Source organism: Salvelinus alpinus, chromosome 14 (genome assembly GCF_045679555.1).
Source record: "Salvelinus alpinus chromosome 14, SLU_Salpinus.1, whole genome shotgun sequence".
In the NCBI taxonomy this organism is placed as follows: Eukaryota; Metazoa; Chordata; class Actinopteri; order Salmoniformes; family Salmonidae; genus Salvelinus; species Salvelinus alpinus.
In genome coordinates, this window is record NC_092099.1 from 15,330,192 (window position 1) to 15,349,479 (window position 19,288).

The 19,288-nt window shown below is 44.4% G+C and overlaps 1 protein-coding gene across 7 annotated transcripts in view; it reads right to left on the bottom strand.

Annotated features, from left to right (window-relative positions):
• Positions 1 to 1,612: 1,612 nt before the first annotated feature.
• LOC139538500 (obg-like ATPase 1) overlaps positions 1,613 to 19,288 on the bottom strand; it is a 71,412-nt gene continuing 53,736 nt past the window's right edge. For 3 of the 7 annotated variants that reach the window (XM_071340620.1, XM_071340621.1, XM_071340625.1), the window contains one exon: positions 9,636 to 9,769. In XM_071340620.1, the coding sequence (XP_071196721.1) occupies positions 9,745 to 9,769 (25 nt within the window). In that variant the 3' untranslated portion in view covers positions 9,636 to 9,744. Of the gene's footprint in view, positions 2,155 to 6,013; positions 6,116 to 6,803; positions 6,927 to 8,998; positions 9,096 to 9,629; positions 10,010 to 14,016; positions 14,114 to 19,288 lie in introns of those variants that run through there. The other 4 variants (XM_071340623.1, XM_071340624.1, XM_071340622.1 and 1 more) reach the window with 4 other exon arrangements.

Consider the following 19,288-nt stretch of genomic DNA (forward strand, 5'->3'; position numbering starts at 1 on the left):
ATATGAAAAACAAAACACTGGAGGCAGACCACAGAGATCAACTTGTCCATCCAAGCCCTTATGACTATTGAACGGGCCTCAATGTGGGGTTTGGGGGTTGGTTAACAACAACACCCCTCTTGCCTAAAAAGAAGGGGAAGGAATGCCTTTAGCCCTCACTGTATTCCCTGGAGAAACCTCATGTTTTCACTCAGACAATGATTAAAGGGATACTCCGGGATTTTGCCAATGAGGCCATTTATCTACTTCCCCAGAGTCAGATGAACTTGTGGAGACCATTCTTATGTCTCTGTGTCCAGTATGAAGGAAGCTAGTGGTAGTTTTGTGAGCCAATGCTAACTAGCGTTAGCGCAATGACTGGTTACTCATAAATGTACAGTCATTGCGCTAACGCTAGTTAGCAGCTTTCTTCAAACTGCACAGAGGCTTTAAAATGGTATGCATGAGTTCATCTGACTCTGGGGATGTAGATAAAGGGCCTCATTGACAAAATCCTAAAGTATCCCTTTAACCTAAAATACCCCCAGTAGCTCAACTTGGACAAGAATATAGAACATACAGTACATAGCGACTATGATATACATTGTGGAATGCATGCCTACAAAACGTTATAAAGGTACTTTCCACACCCCCAACATCCCCCATCAAATATGATCTTTTTTTGGGGGGGGGGGGGGGGGGGGGATTATGTCTTGAAGATAGTAATACAACTTTATTTCGATGCCAAACACAACGCTTTATAGTGCTTGTGCAGTCTTTGTTTCGTAAACAACGACTTTTAAAGCAAGTACATGCTATACCCTTCATGAGAAATTACCATTTTTATTCAACCTTTGTGCCTCCATCAGAAGGCCATTTTGTTCTCTGCAGAGAGGGGGTATTTTTAGCGGCAAGATATTCAGCGAAGGAGCTTGATCCGCTCTGTGTTCTCACTCCTGTGGAGCACGCAATCTCACTTTGCAGCACCGTCCGCAGCTCTAGCCATACCATTCTATCAGCATAAATGCCTCAAAAACACTTACACACAAAGTATACAGGTGAGAAAAACACTACTTCAGTGGGACTAGGAATGTTTTTGGGGGTTGTGCTTCTGAATTGTGACTTCCTTTTACTTTTCAGAATTTCATATAAATAAAGACTTTTGGAATGGATGTTTTTTTTGATTTAGTTGTTACGTTTTGTCCTCCTATCACTCAGTGGCATGGAGACACAGGAGAATTTGACAAAAACAGCCTTCAGGCATACCTACATTTAGTGATAATAGCTAATGGCACTCTCAATAATAATGGGGTGCACATTTATAAGCAATCTCTTGAAATACAGAACATATCAGAATACCAGGACTCAAATGAGAGCAGGAATAACCATGGGGAGGAAAGGTTCATTCAAACACAATTTCACCTGACCAATTCTCTTGTATGAAATAATCAGTATCCCACACTTAGCCCTCTAAAATAAGAATCACTTTACAGATACAATTATTGCTGTCACCTCTCTGCCAGAGCCACTGTCAACTGTGTCTTTTAATTCTGTAATCAGTTGCCAGCAGGACCCACTATCGCCGCCTGCATGCCGCGCCAGTCAATACAGACATCCCCAAACACACACCGGCTGGTTTTGTCAAATGTTTTATTGAGTGTAGACATCTGGGCTACTGTAAAACATGCATTATCTCTGGAAGGAGGAGAGGAGCAGGTCGCATTGTCCCTGCTGTCAGCTGTGTCAGGCCTGGCACCAGTGATGGAGATTAATGAAGTATCAAGAGAGTAATACTCTTCTTCAAATGCTCCTACCATTTGGAGAGGGGGGGCCATCCTGATCTTAAATAGCAAAGCTGTCAGTGTTTAGTGGACCTGTGCTTTGGCAAGGGGGATTGTATAGAATTCTCCTGGACAGAAAATAAACAGGGATAATGTGGCAGTGTGGCCAGTAGGAAGGACTGAGCCGACTTGGCAGGTAGCAATCAATCTCCAGCTTCATTCTGTCTAAAACAAAGAAGAATTCTCTAACGGCACAGTCCATTCTGGTAGCCGACAGACTGTGACTGAGTCACTTCTTAGTCTTGGGCTGGTTCGGCGTGTTGAATTTGAAAAAGATCATGTCTCCGTCCTCCACAGCGTAGGTTTTTCCCTGTTGTCTGTATTTCCCTCCTGCCTGTAAAATAGAGAAACACAACATCTAATTAATGACAGTTATAAAAAACAAGAAATTGCAAATGAAATGAACACACGTGCACATCATCTCACTGTCTTACACACACACACACACACACACACACACACACACACACACACACACACACACACACACACACACACACACACACACACACACACACACACACACACACACACACACACACACACACACACACACACACACACACACACACACACACACACACACACACACACGGGGGGTGTCTAGAATCCCACTGAGTGAATAACCCTCTTCTCTGTCAATTTCCATTCATATGTACAAGTAACATTTTAATAACGCTCTTTCATTATAGCATCCTCATACTTCTTAAGGAAACAAAATAAGTTCCAACATTTCTTTTGTATACATTAGATGTGTTTGTTCCCCTTCCCGGGCAAACTCAAAATAATTGACTTGAAGTGCTAATATGGACGGGTTTATGCATTCTGGTTCTGCACAGAGCACAAATAATTAGAAGAACCAATGTCCCTTTAAAGGCTCAGGAGACCATTTAATCCAGACCAAATAGCACCAGAAACACTGCTTGGAGAGGGAGACAGGGGGGGGGGGGGGGAATCAATGGCTATTTGTGATTCCTGAGTATGTATTAAACCAGACACGTCTAACTGGTTCATTTGCACTTGAAAGCAGCCATCTGGAGGAGCAGGCTTGGCTTAAGCAGATATGATTCCTAATAATGTGATATCCCTGTACGCTGGCCTATTCAAACAGCCCATTCCCACAACTGGCATAAATAGCATTGGCCTTAATGCTGCAGTCAGAAACGCTCTGTGTCCATATATATATACTGTATATATATATATATATACAGTGGGGAGAACAAGTATTTGATACACTGATGATTTTGCAGGTTTTCCTACTTACAAAGCATGTAGAGGTCTGTAATTTTTATCATAGGTACACTTCAACTGTGAGAGACGGAATCTAAAACAAAAATCCAGAAAATCACATTGTATGATTTTTAAGTAATTAATTTGCATTTTATTGCATGACATAAGTATTTGATACATCAGAAAAGCAGAACTTAATATTTGGTACAGAAACCTTAGTTTGCAATTACAGAGATCATACGTTTCCTGTAGTTCTTGACCAGGTTTGCACACACTGCAGCAGGGATTTTGGCCCACTCCTCCATACAGACCTTCTCCAGATCCTTCAGGTTTCGGGGCTGTCGCTGGGCAATACGGACTTTCGGCTCCCTCCAAAGATTTTCTATTGGGTTCAGGTCTGGAGACTGGCTAGGCCACTCCAGGACCTTGAGATGCTTCTTACGGAGCCACTCCTTAGTTGCCCTGGCTGTGTGTTTCGGGTCGTTGTCATGCTGGAAGACCCAGCCACGACCCATCTTCAATGCTCTTACTGAGGGAAGGAGGTTGTTGGTCAAGATCTCGCGATACATGGCCCCATCCATCCTCCCCTCAATACGGTGCAGTCGTCCTGTCCCCTTTGCAGAAAAGCATCCCCAAAGAATGATGTTTCCACCTCCATGCTTCACGGTTGGGATGGTGTTCTTGGGGTTGTACTCATCCTTCTATTCCTCCAAACACGGCGAGTGGAGTTTAGAGCAAAAAGCTCTATTTTTGTCTCATCAGACCACATGACCTTCTCCCATTCCTCCTCTGGATCATCCAGATGGTCATTGGCAAACTTCAGACGGGCCTGGACATGCGCTGGCTTGAGCAGGGGGACCTTGCGTGCGCTGCAGGATTTTAATCCATGACGGCGTAGTGTGTTACTAATGGTTTTCTTTGAGACTGTGGTCCCAGCTCTCTTCAGGTCATTGACCAGGTCCTGCCGTGTAGTTCTGGGCTGATCCCTCACATTCCTCATGATCATTGATGCCCCACGAGGTGAGATCTTGCATGGAGCCCCAGACCGAGGGTGATTGACCGTCATCTTGAACTTCTTCCATTTTCTAATAATTGTGCCAACAGTTGTTGCCTTCTCACCAAGCTGCTTGCCTATTGTCCTGTAGCCCATCCCAGCCTTGTACAGGTCTACAATTTATCCCTGATGTCCTTACACAGCTCTCTGGTCTTGGCCATTGTGGAGAGGTTGGAGTCTGTTTGATTGAGTGTGTGGACAGGTGTCTTTTATACAGGTAACGAGTTCAAACAGGTGCAGTTAATACAGGTAATGAGTGGAGAACAGGAGGGCTTCTTAAAGAAAAACTAACAGGTCTGTGAGAGCCGGAATTCTTACTGGTTGGTAGGTGATCAAATACTTATGTCATGCAATAAAATGCAAATTAATTACTTAAAAATCATACAATGTGATTTTCTGGACTTTTGTTTTAGATTCCGTCTCTCACAGTTGAAGTGTACCTATGATAAAAATGACAGACCTCTACATGCTTTGTAAGTAGGAAAACCTGCAAAATCGGCAGTGTATATATATACTTGTATATATATATATATATATATATATATATATATATATATATCAAGTGCAAATGAACCAGTTAGAATGATTTAACAGGTGGTATCAATAGTTTTCACCTGGCAAGTCTATGTCATGGAAAGAGTAGGTGTTCCTAATGTTTTTTACACTCAGTGTACAAGGGAATGAGGGATTAGGAAGAGAGCATGCAGCCGGACCTGAGGCTCTGATGTCAGGCTTCCATTTTTTGGTTGTACTTTTTACCCCTTTTTCTCCCCAATTGGTAGTTACAGTGTTGTCCCATCGCTGCAACTCCCCTACGGAGGCGAGAGAGAGGCGAAGGTCGAGAGCCATGCATCCTCCGAAACACGACCCTGCCAAGCCGCACTGCTATTTGACACTGCTCGCTTAACCTGGAAACAGTTCAGCTGGCGACCAAAGTCAGCTTGCAGGCGCCCAGCCCGCCACAAGTAGTCGCTAGAGCGCATTGGAACAAGGAAATCCCGACTAGCCAAACCCTCCCCTAACCCGGACGACGGGGCCAATTGTGCGCCACATCATAGATCTCCCAGTCACAGCCAGCTGTGATACAGCCTGGGATCGAACCTGGCTGTAGTTACGCCACAAGCACTGCAATGCAGTGCGTTAGACCGCTGCGCAACTCGGGAGGTCCGTCAGGCTTCCATAACATCAGCATTCAAACCCCCAGAGCCCGGCACATTTCCCCTCTACTGACACTTTAGGAAGTAGTAACCAACAATAGATTACAGCTGAATTATATACATTTTACAAAGACCTGAGGTGAAATATTGAATGTAATATTCTGGTAATGTATTTTTTATTTCCGATGTGGATCCCTATAGGGCAAGTTATGTAGTGTATAAGTATCTGCCAGACAGAGGATTTGGCTGGCCATTGAGTGAGCTGAGGAGATCTACTTGGTGATAATATGAGTAAGTAGGGCAAGCTCTCACTGCTTGCCAGTGCTAATCACACATCTCCTGCACAGGATTTAGAAGGGATTAGCATCTGATACTCTGATTTCCACTTTGTCCACATCCCTAATTGTTTAATCCATATATTCCATTGGTGAAAGAAATACTTTTAGACCTGCTCCATTTTAAACAGAACCCAGGACAATTTAACAGGTAAAAAGTATCCAATTACATCATGGTTTGATCTCATCAACAGCTATTGGCTGGTGGTCAAGTTTAATGGCGTTTGAAGCTTAAGTACCAAGACTATCTACATAATAGCCCTGTGAAGTGCTTTGTACACACTATAATAACAGATGCCAGTCAAGGCTCTGGAGGTAAACCAATAGAGGCACTTCCTCCAGACGCGTGCTAACCACTGACACTGACACATTCATGTCCTGCTGTTTCAATGGCAGGACCATACAAGACAAACCAACAGCATCAGACACGCTAAGTCACGCTGGGTGTTGGGAAATTGCTCCAATCCATTGTGTGACATGGAACACTTTGGAATGTTGTTCCTTGCCCCAAGCTTTCTTCTGGGGAGAAAAAAAAGCAAGACCAAATAGCATTACCTCAACCAGGCAGATGAGAGGTGTTACAGATGAGGCCAATGTCTTACAGTTACCCTGAACATTAGCAAAAAACTTTAAAGCATTCCGTGACACTACCTGCTATACTTATCACAACGCTATAGTCTTCTCAAATTTACCATGAAATACAGTGATTATATTGGACAGAGCAGCGCCCATGTAAAAGCCACAGCCCAGTAAAAAGGTCAAAACAAACAATGGCAGTAATAAAATAAGATATGCAGGCCACATTTATGTGCTGTTCATCCGTGCAACAGTCCTGATGTAAAGAATTTCACACTTTATTTAACTTGGCTCTTTATATCCCTGTCACAAAAAGTGCCGAGCTAACGGTCTGCTCTATAGATGTGGCCTTGTGGGGTACAGAGAGCTTCCTCTGAGAGGCTGGTCTGAGGTATAAGAAAGGCCTACCGTGAGCCTGTTAAAACAGATTGTGATAAAGATATGCGCCGCAGGAGAAGAATGGCAGTGTTTAGAGACAGAATCCATTGGCTTGTCAGGTGCGCTGGCGGAGTGTGCGCAGTAATTTCTTCCCCTGGCTAAAGGTGAAGAGTGTTTGCAGTGCAAGCAGTGTGGTGACTGTCAGCTCCACTGATCACAGGAGACTTCCCTCATCTGCACCCTGACGGCTCACCTTGACAGCGTTCTCACTGCCTCCCTCTTTAAAATCCTCGAATTTCATTACTTCAGCCATAATGAAGCCCTTCTCAAAGTCCGTGTGGATCTTGCCGGCTGCCTGTGGAGCCTTGGTTCCTTTCTGTCAGGAGGAAGAAAGAGAAAGGACACACAAGGTAAATTAATTGTTTTGGAGAAGATGGATTTCAGCACAGGACTGACATGCTGTTTGATAGGGGGATGGTGAAGTGAGCATGGGTAGGGGGTGTGTTGGGGGTATTCTTGCCTCACTCCTGATTTTTGGATAGCACGACACACGGTTGTGCCTTGCTAGAGTAGCCTTGAGGCCGATAAGGAGCCTGCGCTGCTATCAATGCCCACCAGCAATTTCTGATTCCGTGGTGCTATTGATTTCTGTCCAAGCAATCTTCCCTCATTGTGGGTTGCTACTCTGGCCTCAGGTCGTCAGAGAGGGAGAGAGGCAGTGTTGCAGTGGGATACACACTGTATTGACCTGGCTGTATCATACCTGACCATTTTGAAATGGAAACTTTCACTACATTTCATATACAGTGTATGCGGTATATCCCCTTTGTCATGTTTGAACTTCCTCAAAATGTATTCCTAGCACAGCAGATGATTGAAAGGAAATATAAAGGATCCCTTTATAGAATATACATCAGAATTTAAAATGTAACCAACATTATAACAGAATGACCATGGAAAATATGAAATTGGTTGTTTTTCTCCAAGAACAAAAAACAACAGTTTTTTCCCCCATAACTTTTATAAATTCTTCCTACATTAAATCCCATTTAGCATCAGAAGTCACAGCGGTCTCTGATAAAATACGCAATTTATATGCATTGAAATAATGCCTGGGAAAATGACAAATGACCCAAATAAGTGACATCCCTGCTCGGCATCATTATGACTTGTGCCTGTCGACCTCCTCTCCCTCTCTCTCGGCTCTGTAGCACTGTGCTCCAAAACGGCGGAGCACTTTTAATTATGTATATAATCAGGCTGGGGTCAACATATTTCATGCCAAAAGAATGATGTGCATTTAATGACTCCAATACATTACCATCCCTATGCAATCTCATTGACGGAGTGCTTGTAAGTTTAACTACCATTAATCAGCATCAAGGTTTGTCTAGGTAGAGAAAAATAGATTAGGGGCTGATTTTGTCCTATAGCGCATTACAAGAGATACACATCATAGCAGTTAACAGCTATGCAGAGCAGCCTGATAGATAATGGTCACCTCGAGGCTGCCTAATAAAGCATGCTAAAGGGCTTAGCAGCACCACGTTACAGAGTGTCGTTTTTACAATGTAAGATGTATTGGGTTAATATAGCTACTCACTGATGCTTACCTGACTAAACGCCTCACACACAATCAAGGCCAGCTGTAATCAGTTATGTCAAAGGAGACAAGCCCATAGGAGAAATGCTTGGAGGAGTTCTGTTACTTTCCTAAACACACTGAGGACATCACTCATGGCTGGGCGGAGGTGGCTCATATATTTAACCACTATGATGTCACCCAAATAAAATGTTCTGTTTATTATCAACCTAAAACGTTTTCTTAATAACATACTTTCAGTTGAGTTAGTTGTAAAAAAATAAAAATATGCTCACGTTCCTTACACAGATCGACTAGCGAATCACAATGCAACTCCTGACAGGTTAAAACCTTATTATGACTGCTCTTAATCCTTTTAACATTTGCACAATACCAGTGCGCCGAGCCAACATCTGTATCGATGTAAATCCTCCTGTGATTCAGTGTCACCCAGGCTCTCAGCGGGCTCAGTAAACTGAGACACAGAGAGGAGGAGCCCCCAGCAAGACCCACAAACGGTTGAATAAAAAGCCACATCAATTTCAGCACAGACAACCCCCGTCACACAGATTAGGCAGCCACAATGCTAGGGCCCCTTATCTCCCGCGGCAGGAGGAGGGCAGGCAGATCTGCACGGGATGGAAACATTCTCAGGAAGTAATGGGCAAAATCAATTGTTGCCCTCCTCAATCAAAGTAGCCCCCACTTTCACTGTTCAGCAGCTCAACAGTAATTGAAGTTATCCTTGGTCTGTAATGACTAGCTAAAGCAGGACCATGACAAAGTTGAAAGTGGCTGATATCAGGCTGCATGCCAGCAGGGTGGAACGGTATGCAGCGCGGCCGGCCGCGGGGGCAAGGTCTTACCCGGATGGTCCACGCACGGACCTCATCTGGTCCAGCTGTGAAGAAGTACTCCAACTGTAGGGCTCCATAGCCAGCCTTGATGATCCTTGTCAGAACGCTGTCGGAATAAGCAGGGTGAAAGCAATTTTAGTTTCCATGTTGTTCGTGGTGCTGTAAATGCTAGGTCTTTTAGGATATTTTAGTGGTGCTTTGATTCGTAGCCAAAATTCATGTCTGTGTTATAAGACCACCTCAATTCCAATACATAAACTCCTTAAATAAATAAAATAGGGTCAACATTGAACATTTCATTCTCCAGTGATTTAAAAAATAATAATTGTCACGCTTGCCGTCTCATTTAGCACCTTTAAGAATTAATCCCAACGTCCCTCTGATCTCAGGAGAAAAAAAATCTGCTGTCACGATTTCTCTTCCTCCATAGAGGTTTCACATGCGAACAATACACCCGAAATGCCCAAGTTATAATTATACCTGTAGATGACAGATGACAGTTAAAAACTTAATTTAGAAGAAAACCCTTTGACTGAGTTGTTCCCGTATAGAGAGGGATCCTTGCTTTATCATGGTAATTACTCTACCATGTATTATTCTATCAGTGCACGCAATTAAAGGAGACTGAATGCTAATTAACCTCTGAGTCTTGTGCTCGGTGCAGTACTTCTTAATCTCCTCTTCACTCATGTCCTGCAGGAGACTCTCCACTCCTCCGCTGAAGGGGATGACCAGCGCCCCGGGGTCGTGACTGTCTACCCACTCTTGATTGTCACCAACCTGGACAGTAGACACAACAACACAAGCAGGTTGGAGCTTCATGGTGTCGGTGTTGACTGACAGGACAGAACAGAGCAGCGTTTGTTATCTGTCGGCTGGCCTATGCATATTCATGAGAGAACAGCCGTGCCTGTTTACCGTGTCGTTTCGGAACATTGCCTTCCCAAGGTCGCGCTGTGATTGCACAGTTTCACTTTGTTACTGAGTTTGCCTTATTAACATGTTCCCAGTTCAGGAATAAGTTTGCCATGTCATGCGTATGTATGAATACATGCAATGACATCCCATTAAGAAAAAGCAGATTGTTGACATGGTTAAAATGGCAGTGTTTTACCCCAAATTCACTCCAAGGTTACAGCTCTACTGTTAAGTACAAGTCGATTTATATCAAACAGTAAGTAGCCAGTCCAGTAATTGCCCTAAGGCCTGGAGGATGGATGTAAGTATAGTATTCCCACTTATGAACGTCTTAGTCATTCCCTTCCCTTAAATCCCTTTTAAGAGTGTTTTTCTGCCCTGTGACTCAGCGGGAGACCTGACATTGCAGGACAAAGATATCCTCACAGTTAATGGTAACTCTCTGCCAGAACAATGTGGGGTGGGGGGGGGGGTCGGATAATTATGAGATTAGCCCCACGCGTTTACAGCCTGTCCTGGGATTGGACGAAGCCCAACGAGCAGCATCACATAGACCCATTTTCACACATCGGGCCCGACAGAGAGAGCTCCCAGGCTTCTGGATTGATTCTAAAGGCCCGTCATTATCTGTAATCCTGGTTTCCTGTTTACAAAACCTATAAGAAATCAAAGGCTGGGAGTGACCGCACCACCTCAATACCACAGCTATTCTAATAACAATGTCACCCGTTTATCATCTAACTATTGGATCACTGGTTCAGTCAATCAATCTCTGGTGTCTTTCTACCACTTACAACTGAACAATACAATCAATGCTAAATATCGGAGAAGAATTCCAACTTTTGGGAAATGTCATTGCAGCTTCATAACAGCTGCGGTTGCTTGGATGCTTTTTTGATCATTTGATTTATCTTACTGAGTGATGCCAAACGTGCTTCAGGGCAGACCATCAGTGTATTCTCTCAGCAATAAGCAGAACCATCTATCTACAACCAATATTTCACTTCCTGCTAACACAGAGGCTGTGATGCACTTAAACTAGAGTTGAGGATTTGACAGGCGCCACTATGAGCTGGTCACCACTTCTCATGAAGGGAAAAATGTACATTTAGTGGAAACTCAAACTCAAAAGCCAAGGAGATGACTGCCTCTCCAAGTAGGGAAAAGAATCCAATCTGGGATAATAACAGCTGTAGTTTGTCACTTTTAGGGGCCTAGCCGTCTATTCGCTGGCAGATTATTTGCATTCCTCAGGTATCACGTTCTCTACAGGCGACTGAATAATGATTCACAAATCACTCTCCCGACACCAGTCAAGGGCTGTGATCCTGTGAATAGGCCATTGTACCTGAGACTGTAATTGGTGAAGACTTGACAGAATCGAGCGTCGTCAGCCAAGCAACAAAGAGGCTCTTGGTGGAGCGCTGAGGGATGATTTTAATAATGTGGAAGCCGAGATGGAGAATGTGAGCGCCAAATGAGCACGGGGGTCCCTGGGTCCGCGCACAGAGTGACACAGGAGCAGACAAACACCTTGCCACAGGAACAAGGTACACCCCCTTCTCTCAACAGAGGGAACGCAGCACTGTCAAATGAGATTTGATGTTCTGTCAACATGACTTTCCTGACCAACTTCATCAACTTCCCCAGTCTAGATACGCCACTTTACAATCGTATTTACATCCTCTCTAACGCATCTCGACAAATGAATTGGGTAAATGTTAATACCAAAACATCCAAAATATGGCTTCTGTCTAATGAATTAAAATGCTGAACTTAATCACACACACATACACACACATAAAGATGAGCAAAAATGACTGTATGAAATAAATAATACAAATACTGAGCTATACTCAAAAAAAATTGGGAAATAATATTATTTTATACTAACCCTAACCCTAACTGCTCAGAGAAAGAGATTTGTTGAAAGAGTAATACATCATTTTTTGGGGCAAAAAGAGCGTCAAAATGTTTGCCACCACTGTTTTCAATACCTTTCAATACCTCACCTTGTGACTTTTCTAAAATATTTTATGAGATTGGAGAACACATTGAGAGGGATCTTGACCATTCCTTCAAACAGAATTTTCAATGGGTTTCAAGTCTGGAGACTGAGATGGCCATTGCAAAATGTTGATTTTGTGTTCAATTAATAATTTATTTGTGGATTTTGATTAGTGCTTGGGGTTATTGTCTTGCTGGAAGATCCACTTGCGGCCAAGTGTCAGCCTGGCCAGGAGGCAACCAGGTTTTTGGCTAAAATGTCCTTGTACTTGGTATAGTTCATGATGCCATTGACCTTAACAAGGGCCCCAGGACCAGTGGAAGGAAAAAACCCTATAACATCAAAGATCAACCACTATATTTTACCGTAGGTACTTTGCTGCATATTCTTCTGTTTTTCAACGCCTAACCTACCACACAGATTTAAATCCAAACTGTAACTTGGCCACTCCAGAGCATTCACCGTCTTCTTGGTAAGCAACTCCAGTGTAGATGTTGCCTTGTGTTTGAGGTTATTGTCCTGCTGAAAGATGAATTTTTCTCCCAGTGTCTGGTGTAAAGCCGTTTTTTCTCTAGGTAGCAGGTTTTCCTCTAGGGTTTTGTCTGTGCTGAGCTCCATCCCGTTTCTTTTCATCCTGAAAAACTCCTCAGTCTGTGCCGATGTCAAGCATACCCATACCATGATGCAGCCACTACCATGCTTGAAAATCAGTGATGTGTTGTGTTAGATTTTCCCCAAACATAAAGCTTTGCGTTTAAGCCAAAATGTTCATTCCTTTGCCATTTTTTTGCATTATTACTTTAGTGTCTTGTTGCAAACATATACATTATTACTTTAGTGTCTTGTTGCAAACATATACATTATTACTTTAGTGCCTTGTTGCATATATATACATTATTACTTTAGTGCCTTGTTGTATATATATACATTATTACTTTAGTGCCTTGTTGCATACATATACATTATTACTTTAGTGCCTTGTTGCAAACATATACATTATTACTTTAGTGCCTTGTTGTATATATATACATTATTACTTTAGTGCCTTGTTGTATATATATACATTATTACTTTAGTGCCTTGTTGTATATATATACATTATTGGAATATGTTTTTATTATATTTGATTATTCTTTTCACTCTGTCATTTAGGTAATTCTTGTGGAGTCAATCAATCAATCAATCAGTCAATCAATCAATCAAATGTATTTATAAAGCCCTTTTTACATCAGCCGATGTCACAAAGTGCTATACAGAAACCCAGCCTAAAACCCCAAACAGCAAGCAATGCAGATATAGAAGCACATAATGTCATAGTAAAATGAAAAAAATAATTATACAAATAAAATATAATTGTTGCATACGTATTCACTCCCTTTGTGTAGGCAAGGATAACTTCAGAAGTCAAAATTTGTGAAATAATAGGGTTTGACATGATTTTCAAATGACCTCTGTGGCAAAAGTTCAAGGAGGTGTACACTTTCTATAGGCACTAAAGACTGTATATTTACAGTACCAGTCAAAAGTTAAGACAGCAAAGCTGTCATCAAGGCAAAGGGTGGCTACTTTAAAGAAAATATAAACACTTTTTTGGTTACTTCATGGTTCCATATGTGTTATTTCATAGTTTTGTTGTCTTCACTATTATTCAACAATGTATAAAATAGTAAAAATAAAGAAAACCCTTGAATGAGTAGACGTGTCCAAACTTTTGACTGGTAATGTACACTGAACAAAAATATAAACGCAACATGTAAAGTGTTGGTCCCATGTTTCATGAGCTGAAATGAAACATCCCAGAAATGTTCCATACGCACAAAAAGCTTATTTCTCTCAAATTCTGTGCATAATTTTTTTAACATCCCTGTTAGTGAACATTTCTCCTTTGCAGAGATAATCCATCTGCATGACAGGTGTGGCATATCAAGGAGCTGATTAAACAGCATGATCATTAATCAGAATAATGGCACCGGACGGGATGGCTGCCGTTTTACGGGCTCCTAACCAACTGTACCATTTTGCTCGTTTTTTTTGCGTTGTTGCTGCTACTGTCTCCTATGACCGAAAAGAGCTTCTGGACATCAGAACAGTGATTACTCACCTCGAACTGGACAAGGATTTTTTCTTTAACGAGTCCAATGCGAAGGATATACTGCTTTCTCGAGACCAGGCCCAAACCCCATCATTGCGTGGGTTCACTGAAAAATAAAATGGATGATCTACAATTAAGAATATCCTACCAACGGGACAATAAAAACTGTAATATCTTATGTTTCACGGAGTCGTGGCTATGCGACCACCCGGACACTATAGAGCTGGCTGGGTATTCCGTGCATTGGCAGGACAAAGAAGCTATGTGTGGTAAGACAAGGGGCGGGGATGTGTGTCTATTTGTAAAAAACAGCTGGTGCACAATTTCTAATATTAAAGGTATTGCTCGCCTGAGGTAGAGTACCTCATGATAAGCTGTAGACCACACTATCTACCAAGAGAGTTCTCATCTATATTATTTGTAGCCGTTTATTTACCACCACAAACTGATGCTGGCACTAAGACCACACTCAACCAGCTGTATAAGGCCATAAGCAGACAAGAAAATGCTCATCCAGAAGCGGTGCTCCTAGTGGCCGGGGACTTTAATGCAAGCAAACTTCAAACAGTTTTTATTTCTACCAGCATGTCACATGTGCAACCAGAGGGGAAAAAAACTCTAGACCACCTTTACTCCACACACAGAGACACATACAAAGCTCTCCTTCGCCCTCCATTTGGCAAATCTGACCATAATTCTACCCTCCTGATTCCTGCTTACAAGCAAAAACTAAAGTAGGAAGTACCAGTGACTCGCTCAATACAGAAGTGGTCAGATGACGCCGATGCAACGCTACGGGACTGTTTTGCTAGCACAGACTGGAATATGTTCCAGGATTCATCCAATGGTATTGAGGAATATGCCACCTCAGTCCCTGGCTTCATCCAAAAGTGCATTGACAACATCGTCCCCACAGTGACCGTACGTACATATCCCAACCAGAAGCCATGGATTACATTGAACATCTGCACTGAGCTAAAGGCTAGAGCTGCCGCTTTCAAGGAGCAGGACACTAATCCGGACGCTTATAAGAAATCCTGCTATGCCCTCAGATGAACCATCAAACAGGCAAAGCGTCAATACAGGACTAAGATTGAATTCTACTACACCGGCTCTGACGCTCGTCGGATGTGGCAGGGCTTGAAGACGACAGACTACAAAGGGAAACCCAGCCGCGAGCTGCCCAGTGACGCAAGTCTACCAGATGAGCTAAATGCCTTTCATGCTCGCTTCGAGGCAAGCAACACTGAAGCATGCATGAGATAACCAGCCGTTCCGGACGACTGTGTGATCATGCTCTCGGTAGCCAGTGAGCAAGACCTTTAAACAGGTCAACATTCACAAAGCTGCGGGGCCAGACGGATTACCAGGACGTGTACTCAAAGCATGCGCGGACCAACTGGCAAGTATCTTAACTGACATTTTCAACCTCTCCCTGACCGAGTCTGTAATACCTATACGTTTCAAGCAGACCACCATAGTCCCTGTGCACAAGGAAGCGAAGGTAACCTGGCTAAATGATTACCGCCCCGTAGCACTCACGTCGGTAGCCATGAAGAGCTCTGAAAGGCTGGTCATGGCTCACATCAACACCATCATCCCGGAAACCCTAGACCCACTTCAATTCGCATACCGCCCCTACAGATCCACAGATGACGCAGGCCCTTTCCCACCTGGACAAAAGGAGCACCTATGTGAGAATGCTGTTCATTGACTACAGCTTAGCGTTCAACACCATAGTGCCCACAAAGCTCATCATTAAGCTAAGGACCCTGGGACTAAACACCTCCCTCTGCAACTGGATCCTGGACTTCCTGACGGGCCGCCCCCAGGTGGTAAGGGTAGGCAACAACACATCTGCCATGCTGATCCTCAACACTGGAGCCCCTCAGGGGTGCGTGCTTAGTCCCCTCCTGTACTCCCTGTTCACCCACGACTGCGTGGCCAAACATGACTCCAAAACCATCATTAAGTTCGCTGATGACACAGTGGTAGGCCTGATCACAGACAACGATGAGACTGACCTCCTCCCTACAGGCTGAGACCAGTTCAGAGTCCAATAGGTACCGAAGGGCAGGCAGATTCAAGGTCAGGGCAGGCAGGATGATCAGGCAGGCGGGAAAGTAGTCCAGAGTCAGGCAGTGTTCAAAACTGGGAGGACTAGCAAAAGAGAATAGAAAAGGAGTCCGGGGAAAAACACGCTGGTTGACTTGACTAAACATATAAGATGAACTGGCACAGAGAGTCAGGAAACACAGGGATAAATACACTGGAGAAAATAAGCGACACCTGGAGGGGGTGGAGACAATCACAGGGACAGGTGAAACAGATCAGTGCGTTACACTCCCTCAATGTGAGCTTGACAAAGGAGCTGATTGTGGACTACAGGAAACGGTGGGCCAAACAGGCCCCCATTAACATTGACGGGGCTGTAGTTGAGTGGGTCGAGAGTTTCAAGTTCCTTGGTGTCCACATCACCAACGAACTATCATGGTCCAAACACAACAAGACAGTCGTGAAGAGAGCACGACAGCATCTTTTCCCCCTCAGGAGACTGAACAGATTTGGCATGGGTCCCCAGATCCTCAAAAAGTTCTACAGCTGCACCATCGAGAGCAGCCTGACCGGTTACATCACCGCGTGGTATGGCAACTGCTCAGCATCTGACCGTAAGGCGCTACAGAGGGAGTGCGTACGGCCCAGTACATTACTGGGGCCAAGCTTCCTACCATCTAGGACCTAAATACTAGGCAGTGTCAGAGGAAGGTAAAAAAAACTGTCAAAGAGTCCAGTCACCCAAGTCATACACTGTTCTCTCTACTACCGCACGGCAAGCGGTACCAAAAGGCTCCTTAACAGCTTCAACCCCCAAGTCATAAGACTGCTGAACAATTAATCAAATGGCCACCCGGACTATTTACATTGACACGCCCCCCCTCCCTTTGTTTTGTACACTGCTGCTACTCACTATTTATTATCAATGCAGAGTCACTTTACCCCTACCTACATGTACAAAATAACTCGACTACCAGTACTCCCTGTATATAGCCTCGTTATTGTTGTTTATTGTGTTACTTTTTATTTGACTATTTTTACTTTAGTTTATTTAGTACATATTTTTCTTGAACTGCATTGTTGGTTAAGGGCTTGTAAGTAAGCATTTCACGATAAGGTTGTATTCGGAGCATGTGACAAATAACAGTTGATTTTATTTGATTACACAGGTGCATCTTGTGCTGGGGACAATACAGAGGTCACTCTAAAATGTGCAATTTTGTGACACAATGTCACAGATGTCTCAAGTTTTGAGGGAGCGTGCAATTGGCATGCTGACTGCAGGAATGTCCACCAGAGCTCTTGCCAGAGAATTGAATATTAATTTCTCTACCAACGTTGTTTTAGAGAATTTGGCAGTACATCCAACTGGACTCACAACCGCAGAACCACGTGTAATCATGTCAGCCTAGGACCTCCACATCCGGCTTCTTCACCTGCGGGATTGCCTGAGACCAGCTGGGCAGCTGAAGAAACTGTGGGTTTGCACAACTGAAGAATTTCTGCACAAACTGTCAGAAACTGTCTCTCGTAACCGACTCCTATTCGCTGGCACGATGGAGAGGATAATACAGTGCCACCGTTGCGGCAACAAGGAATGCACCCCCCCCTCTTCTTCTCCGTGGATGACGTGAGTAAAACATTTAAACGTGTTAACCCTCGCAAGGCTGCTGGCCCAGACGGCATCCCTAGCTGCGTCCTCAGAGCATGCGCAGAACAGCTGGCTGGTGTGTTTACGGACATATTCAATCGCTCCCTATCCCAGACTGCTGTCCCCACATGCTTCAAGATGGCTACCATTGTTCCTGTAACCAAGAAGGCAAAGATGAACTGAACTAAATGGCTACCACCCCGTAGCACTCACTTCTGTCATCATGAAGTGCTTCGAGAGACTAGTCAAGGATCATATCACCTCCACCTTACCGGCCACCCTAGACCCACTTTAGTTTGCATACCGCCCCAACAGGTCCACAGACGACGCAATCGCCATCACACTGCACACTGCCCTATCCCACCTGGACAAAAGGAATGCCTATGTAAGAATGCTGTTCATTGACTACAGCTCAACATTCAACACCATAGTACCTTCCAAGCTCATCATCAAGTTAGAGGCCCTGGGTCTCATCCCCGCCCTGTGCAATAGGGTCCTGGACTTTCTGACGGGTCGCCCCCAGATGGTGAAGGTAGGAAACAACATCTCCACTTCGCTGACCCTCAACACTGGTGCCCCTGTTCACCCATGACTGCGTGGCTATGCACGCCTCCAACTCAATCACCAAGTTTGCAGATGACACAACAGTAGTGGGCTTGATTACCAATAACGACGAGACAGCCTACAGGGAGGAGGTGAGGGCACTCGGAGTGTGGTGTCAGGAAAACAACCTCTCACTCAACGTCAACAAAACAAAGGTGATGATCGTGGACTTCAGGAAACAGCAGAGGGAGCACCCCCCTATCCACATCGAAGGGACAGCAGTGGAGAAGGTGGAAAGTTTTAAGTTCCTCTGTGTACACATCACAGACAAACTGAAATGGTCCACCCACACAGACAGCGTTACCTGTCTGTTCCTATTAAATGTTTGACTCTCCGTACCCATCAGGTTCGGCGAGGTGGGATGCTGGGTGGCACCCCTAGAGGGGGAGGGGGGGGGGGGGGTTACTGTCACGCCTGCTCCCGCTCATCCCCCCTGGCACTCGAGGGCGCAGGCACCCCAGCATTGCGCACTACTGCCATCATCATTACACACACCTGCCTTCCCCCACGCGCATCAGCGATTATTGAACTCACCTGGACTCAATCACCTCTGTCATTACCTTCTCTATATGTCTGGTTCCCCTCTCTGTTCCCTGTTTCTGCAATAATGTTCCTATGTCCTTGTATACCCGTGTGCTGACGCTGTTTCTGTCCTGTTACCTGTCTGTTCCTATTAAATGTATGACTCCACGTACCTGCTTCTCATCCACGGCGTCGGTCGTCAGCGCCTATTCAACCTCAGGAGGCTGAAGAAATTTGGCATGTCACCCAAAACCTGCCTGGTACGGCTACTGCACCGCCCTCAACTGCAAGGCTCTCCAGAGGGTGGTGTGGTCTGCACAACGCATCACCGGGGGCAAACTACCTGCCCTCCATGACACCTACAGCACCCGATGTCACAAAAAGGCCAAATAGATCATCAAGGAGCCACCCGAGCCACTGCCTGTTCACACCCCTACCATCCAGAAGGCG